This window comes from Zea mays, chromosome 8, assembly GCF_902167145.1.
Source record: "Zea mays cultivar B73 chromosome 8, Zm-B73-REFERENCE-NAM-5.0, whole genome shotgun sequence".
Classification (NCBI taxonomy): Eukaryota; Viridiplantae; Streptophyta; class Magnoliopsida; order Poales; family Poaceae; genus Zea; species Zea mays.
The window spans coordinates 96,308,491-96,315,757 of NC_050103.1; the positions used below are offsets into that span (position 1 = coordinate 96,308,491).

A 7,267-nucleotide genomic window follows, 5' to 3' on the forward strand; every position below is an offset into this window, starting at 1 on the left:
CCCCGCTCAGGGGGAGAACCGATGCTGCCACGTGGCCTACTGCCCGTGACGTAAGCAAGCGGGCGGAGCCAGACGTAAGGCCTCTGGGCCGCGCATTTATTGCGGAGGAGGCGCGCCAACTGTCAAGCTGGTAGGTGATGTGCCGCCTCAGTATTAAATACGCCCTATCTACTCCACTGACAAGCGATGTGCCGCCTCAGCATTTAATGTGCCCTGTCCATTCTACTGACGGGCGGCGGCTAGGCCATCCTGCAGGCGGCGTGCCCGTCCGCTCCAGTGGCAGGCAGTACGCCCGTGCTGCGGCATACACTGTGCTCATCATCACTCGTACGTTGCCAGTGAAGCTTCCGCTGCACGCCGATACTACGCAAGCCACGGATATCAGGGTGCAAGGAGATTGCCCTGGCGACGAGCATTAGTGGCTCGAAGTATTACATCTGTTATGTTCCTGGGCCCGCATGTCGGGGCTCAGGACCCTTGTACGTGCCCCCTTCAGCTATAAAAGGGGAGGCACGCAACGAAGCAGACTCAAGCTCACTTAGACCCAGCTCAGGCTCACAAATTCATACAAGCTCTCAAGCTCAATACATCACACAGTGGAGTAGGGTATTACGCTCCGGCGGCCTGAACCACTCTAAACCCTTGTGTGTTCTTGTGTTCGTTCATCACTTAGCAGACAGGCAAAACGCTTAGGCCCCTCCTCATCTTAGGATTTAGGGCGGGTGCGTTCTGCCATCCGGCCGGAGAATTTCCTTTCCGACACCACTATACTAACTTCTTTACAAGAGCTCTTCAGGGGAACATACTGGCTTAGGTTCTGGGCTCTCTTGCAGAAAAGCCAAGTAGAAGGAGACAAAACAAAGGCCGCTTGTCGATGATTAGAGATGGTGGGAATGGAGATTTACACCAGTAGTGGATGAATCTTTACAAGTAGGATTGCGTTGTAACCAAACTATCTATCATTTGTTTCACTGTTGTTAGTGTTGGAGGTTTGTTCCTCTCCTTGGGGCAGAAGGATGCGCTGCTGATCTTGTACTCCCTGCAGTATTGATTTAATTGATGAATTGGACAATCTCATATACCAAGGAGCCAATAATTGGAAGTCTACTTTCCTGTCATACCCGTAATAAATATGTTTTCGTGCTATTTGCATGCAAATACCTCTTTAATGTGAGTTGTTACTATGAGTAGTGCTGGGAATATGGGCCGGGCTTTTCGGGCCAGCACGAGCACGACCCGAAAATATGAGCCCAAAGCACCGCCCGACACGAAATAATATGGGTCGGGCTACCATAGCCCGAAGGCGGGCCTAGGCCGGGCCTCAAATTTCGGCCCATCGGGCCCCCGGCACGGCCCGCATAGATGGGCCGGGCTTCCGGCCCAATTAAACCCAATCTGTTTAATTTCTTTAATTTAGTAAGATATCGACTTTATATTGTTGTTATATTTGGAGTTTATGTGGTTAAATGATGCTAGAATTGTTTAATACCTTTAAGTTAGTAAACTATGAACTTTATATGATTGTAATATTTTGATTTTTTATGTGGTCAAATATATGGGCCGGGCTTGGGCCGGCATGGCCCAACGAAGACACGTCGTGGTTTAGGGGCGGGCTGGGCCACTGTTTTTACAATTCGGGCTGGCACGACACGGTCCAAAAGTTTTTTGGACTTTCCTACCCCAAACCCGTTTGACACGAAGTACGATGGGTTGGGTCAGGCTGACCCGGCACAGCCCAATTCCCAGCACTAACTATGAGTGGTTTTGATGACTGTGATCTTAGTTCGAAGCCCACTCATAGCAAACCACAATTTCTTTCTTTTTTAATTTTTTATGCATTGTGGAGCGTTTGGCATGGCGTGGTCGGTTTGTACGGTGGCGTGTTTGTGTAAGACTAGCCGCAGTGGTGCACGCTGCCCCTCCCCCTCCCCCTCCGCGTGTTTGTGTAAGACTAGCCGTAGTGGTGCACGCTGCCCCTCCCCCTCCCCCTCCCCTTGCATGCGGCGCGTAGGGGGCACCCTATGCCCGCAGCGGTGCCCCTACAGCGCCCTCTACGTGTCGGTCCCCTTCTCTCTCCCCCCAGATCTAGCGTGTCACTGTTCATCACCCTAAACACTGTGCTGTGGGTACACGAGTAATTGTTAGTAGATAAAAAATTGATAGTTGATATAAAAAATGATATTTTATAGTGGTAGTGGGGTATAGGGAGAGTATTTAGGGGGAACCGCTGCGGGAGATGAAAAAATATGGGAAAATAGGGGAAAAAGTGATATAGGGGGAAAAATTTAGGGGTAACGATTGCGGATAGTCTAATGCATCTACGCGCCAGCGATTTTATTTTCTTTGGGCGTGCTGACGATTTTATTTTTCTCGCCCGCGCGCTGCGACATTTGGCTTGTCTTGCACAAGAGCGACGCTTTAATGAGGGTATTTTAGTTTCAAATGAGAAAAAAAAATCGGGACGTCAATCTTTTTTATTCCTAACGAGGGAGTAATAATTTTGGCTACCCTCCTAACGAGGTGAAATCCACTATCCATTACTAAAAGAAGAAAAAAAATACTAGGCTCCAACGCAAAAACAAAAGCCAATCACCAGCCGTCTCGGTCGCATGGAGCAGTGCGCCACTTTTGACCGTTACCCACTTACCCGGACCATCCTCCTGCGATTATGCATGGCGGCAAGCGAAGACTCGCGTAATTACCGTGCGCTTTGGGCCACTTTGGGCCATAAAGCAACAGTAACCCTTCATGGAGTTCCTCCCTCCACCACTCGCCAGAAGTGCCGTACCCCCTTTCCCTCCACGCATTTCGCTACCCTTGGGCCCAAAGCACACCCGACCCTACCCCGCAGGGTGGCGGCGCCCACCCCACCCGCTTGTCCTGTCCTCCGCTCCCTCTTGAAGAGCGTGCCCCGCGCCCCGCCATAAAGAAACATCGAGCAACGCGAAGAAAGCTGCCGCTGCCTGCCTCCTGCTAGCAGTTGCAGCCCCCGCCGCCGCGGAGGCGGAGGAGGTGAAATCAACCGCGGTTGTCCCCGGTGGGCGCAAGCGAGGCCAGCAGGTCGCGGAAGTCCCAATTCCCAGCTGCGGCCCTCCAGTCGGTTCCGTGCCGCGCCGGTGCCGATGCGGATCCCGCGGCGGAAGGGCGGGGCCGGGCCGCTCGCTGTCGGGGTGCCCAGCAGGCGGGCACAGGTGGCCGCGGTCTTCGCGCTCGCCACGCTGCTGGGGGTCTCCGTGCTCTACGACGCCGCCCACATCGCCGCCTCGCTGCGGAGGCACGGCGGCCCGACGGCGTACGCCAAGCTCTCCTCCTCCGACGGCGCCGCCTCCGTCTCCGGCGTCGCGAGGGTAGGCACCTACCGTTCCTGCTCCTTTCCTACTAACCTGTCGCTCGCTCGGTGCTGTCTGTAAGCTAAACCTACGGTGGCTTCCGTTTCCTCGTGCAGGAGGAGGTGGCGGCCGTAGAGACGCTCGCGCCGCCGGCGAGGGCAGTGGGGTCTGACGGCGCGGATCGGACCGACCCGCCCCCGCACGAGCAGCAGGAGGAGGCCGAGGAGGGCGCGGCGAAGCCCGGTGCCTCCCTGCAGCAGGACGCGCCGCTGACCGAGGAGGTGGTGGAAGGGGGAAGCGGGGGCCACGGCGGCGGCGGCTCGCAGGAGCAGGAGCAGGATCAGGCCCAGGGGACCTGCGACCTGTACAAGGGCCGCTGGGTGTACGACGAGTCCCGCGCGCCGCTGTACAAGGAGTCCGAGTGCAGCTTCCTCACGGAGCAGGTCACCTGCACGCGCAACGGCCGCCGCGACGACGACTACCAGAAGTGGCGCTGGCAGCCCGACGGCTGCGACCTCCCCAGGTACCACCACGGCTTCCTTGCTTGCCTTGCCTACCACTGCATTCCGTTATCCTTTCTCCCCCTTCCTGCAGATGCTGTCCATACGTATACGTGTACGTCCATACGGGCTTACGCGGCCCGGCTCGCGTCGTAGGGTAGGGTAGGTGCGTGCGCGCTTTCGCTTGCGGAACTAGATTACTGGAAAGCGGAGGTGGACGCGTGCTCCGCATGGGCGGCCAGATCACTTCGCGCTTTCTTTTCTGTTTATTAGAGATCACAGCACTTGAGCGGACCCGTGTCTGCATCCTGGGGAAGAGACGGGGGGCGCAGCAGTCTTTTCGTCTCTTTGCGCTCTGTGTTGACGTGGTGATGCGCCCAACTTGTCTGCGGATGCGCAATTGCGCCAGGAGTACAGGTGTATTGCTCACTAGAAAACACTACCAATAACCCCCCCCAATTTGTCAGGACAGTAGTAACAAACAACTAATTATGGATGAAAAATAATATCGATCGTCTTCCAGCATTACCAACATCTCGTAGTGTAGCCTTGCTGTAACTGAACCCTTTCATCTTACTGTTGCAACGGTTGTGCTTAGTTTTTGCATCTCGTAGAGGGTTCGTGCTTAGTTTTTGCATCACTCTGTCATTGTTGCTAGCACCCTCAAGTTTTCATCAAGGCAAGTGGCTGTACATGGTTCCCCTGCATCTAGTCTGCAGAGCACGTTAGGTGAAGTTGATCTGTTAAAGTCTACTCATTAGTTGTGTTTCTTGGCATCTAAGATTCGTGTATGGGGTTACTTAATCTGTTAGGTGTTATATAATTGATGAGAAAAAGAGACCGCACTCACATCAAGCTACGGTCTTTCTTTGAATATATTAAGCAATTTATTGTTTGATAGAGAAGTTCTGTTCGTTAGAGAGGAAGTGGTTGAATGGGGAGGTAAGTAACAGTGTTTGGAATCTAAAAAAGAAATAGGAAAAATACAAGTGGGAGCTGTTGCATGATGTTGCAACAACTTCTAGTTCCAACTAACTGCTACTCCCTCCATTCTCTTATATAAGGCGTAGTTTGGTACGACAGGGTCACCTGTATTACAACTTTAACCATTTATTTATTTTGTATCATATCGTTTATACTTATACACTTATACAGATTGGATAGCGCGTTTAATTGCAAATGTGACCTTATCAAGTTTGAATTGTAATCACTAAATTTTATTAGTCAAATTATTGGACAACGGTTTTAAAGTTTGAATCTTGATATGTGTGTGCCTTATAAAAGAGAATGGAAGGAATAACAATTATCTACACTTTCAATATCTGTCAGTAAATTGGTGAATACCCTACCTCGTTGTAAAACATCAACCAAAACATGAGGCTACTAATTGATTTCTATGTACCCGAGATCCTTTCAAATTTGGTAGGGCTGGGCTCACATTTATCTGTATTGAGCACAAGTAGTCACACTCATGTATTTACTAATTGTTAGTTTATTCATTTTCGTATATGCATGGAGCTATCAGCTCTTGAGCTTACTTGCAGTATTATTTACTCCATATATTTAGGTAACGCATTCAGTAAAAATATGTAGCACAATAGCAGGCACTGATCTGTTCCCCTGCTACATATTACATGGCTAAACCTTCAAAAACAGAGGAAACTTATCAGAAAATCTTTCTGCTACAGATTTGAGGCTAAGTTGCTTCTGGAGAAGCTAAGGAACAAAAGGCTGATGTTTGTGGGTGATTCTCTGAATCGGAACCAGTGGGAGTCCATGGTGTGCCTGGTCCAGTCAGAGGCACCATGGGACAAAAAATCTCTCGTCAAGAATGGTTCTCTTAATGTCTTCCATCTTCAGGTATACTTACTCATCAAGCAGTGACCGCGACGCGGCATCATAGAATAAATTGGTGTTTGTATTAGCAAATTGGCAGCGTCAAGAATGCTCAAATTCTGTTGATGCTGACATTACGAATCTTATAGCTAAACCCTGACGCGAATCGTTTACTCGGAATGTTTCAGGAGTACAATGCAACAGTTGAGTTCTACTGGGCTCCGTTCCTAGTGGAGTCAAACTCAGACGACCCAGACATTCACAGCATCAGCGACCGCATGATCAAGCCGACATCGATCGCGAAGCATGCGGCAAACTGGGAAGGCGTGGACTACCTGATCTTCAACACTTACATTTGGTGGATGAACACACCGCAGATGAAAACCGTGTGAGTAATTAATTGTCTTACTCGCGAACAATGGAAAGGGTGAGCTGCTCATGCCTTACACGAGCTACCTTCTTGACTACAGGCACGGTGGATCTTTCTCAAGGAAACACGTAAAGTACGATGAAATAGAGCGTGTGGAGGCATACCGGAAGGTCCTCAAGACGTGGTCCAGATGGGTAGAGGCGCACATTGATCCCAAGAGAAGCACGGTCCTATTCATGAGCGTGTCACCGGTACATATGCAGTAAGTATCCATCCGTACCTTGCTTGATATGCAGAATTTCTGCCCCTCCACAGTCACTCACTGTCTTGTTGTGGTCCAGGAGTGAAGGCTGGGGCAGCCCCAACGCCGTAAAATGCTTCTCCGAGACGCAGCCGGCGATCAACTACACGAAGAAACTGGAGGTGGGCACGGACTGGGACCTCTTCGCGGCCGCCCAGCGCGTGACGAGGTCGATGGAGAAGGTGCCGGTGCGCTTCGTCGACGTGACCGCGCTGTCGGAGATCCGCAAGGACGCGCACACCTCCGTGCACACGCTGCGGCAGGGGAAGCTCCTGACGCCCGAGCAGAAGGCGAACCCGAGGAAGTTCGCGGATTGCATCCACTGGTGCCTCCCCGGCGTGCCGGACACGTGGAACCAGTTCGTTTATGGTCACATCGTGTCGAGCCCGCCGCCGCCGCAGGATCAACCTCACAGATAACAACAGCTAGAAATACTTCTCGTGCATCAGTGTGTTTGTGGTCGACGCCATAAGTTATTTCTTTTTCCCCTAATAGTAGGTTTAGAAGCCTATGCTGCTGGACTGGTTCACCTGAGCATCTGTTGGAAGGTCAGATCGCACTAGTGTAGCCAAAAAAAGCAGCAGTAAATGTGGTTGTTTGAGCCTGAGGGGAAATGCGCGCTTCTGTGCCTCGTGTTTCTACCTGGCACGTGTACATAATTTTTTACCAGAATCATTCGTGAAATTGTTTCTATTCGTGTCGAAATATTTCTCTTAAAAGGTGCCAGAAATTTGCTGCTTGTGTCATGTGGGTCTGACCTGGTTGCCTCGCTGCACGGGAAAAAAGTGAAACTGAATCTACTGTGCAACAATATAACCAAGACATAGAGATGGAGATGGCAGGATATTTTTTTAAAATATATTATTATTCAAAACAATCCTCCCATCTCTCCCCGGATATTTTTAAAAGGTCCTCCCAACTATATCCATGT

At 51.0% G+C, this 7,267-nt stretch overlaps 1 protein-coding gene across 1 annotated transcript; it reads left to right on the forward strand.

Moving 5' to 3' along the window:
* Positions 1-2,840: 2,840 nt before the first annotated feature.
* Positions 2,841-7,041, forward strand: LOC100501717 (Putative DUF231 domain containing family protein). The gene is made up of 6 exons (NM_001362818.1): positions 2,841-3,347; positions 3,446-3,852; positions 5,518-5,689; positions 5,854-6,053; positions 6,136-6,297; positions 6,377-7,041. Exons 1-6 carry the CDS (start codon positions 3,123-3,125, stop codon positions 6,753-6,755), a joined length of 1,545 nt encoding a protein of 514 aa, NP_001349747.1. The 5' UTR covers positions 2,841-3,122; the 3' UTR covers positions 6,756-7,041.
* The last annotated feature ends 226 nt before the right edge of the window (positions 7,042-7,267 follow it).

Bases quoted from the DNA above. Each gene is read 5' to 3' on its own strand.
- LOC100501717 (NM_001362818.1), top strand. From the start codon at position 3,123: ATGCGGATCCCGCGGCGGAAGGGCGGGGCCGGGCCGCTCGCTGTCGGG. The intron at 3,348-3,445 runs GTAGGCACCTAC...TTCCTCGTGCAG, and splicing joins CCGTCTCCGGCGTCGCGAGG to GAGGAGGTGGCGGCCGTAGA. The intron at 6,298-6,376 runs GTAAGTATCCAT...GTTGTGGTCCAG, and splicing joins GTGTCACCGGTACATATGCA to GAGTGAAGGCTGGGGCAGCC.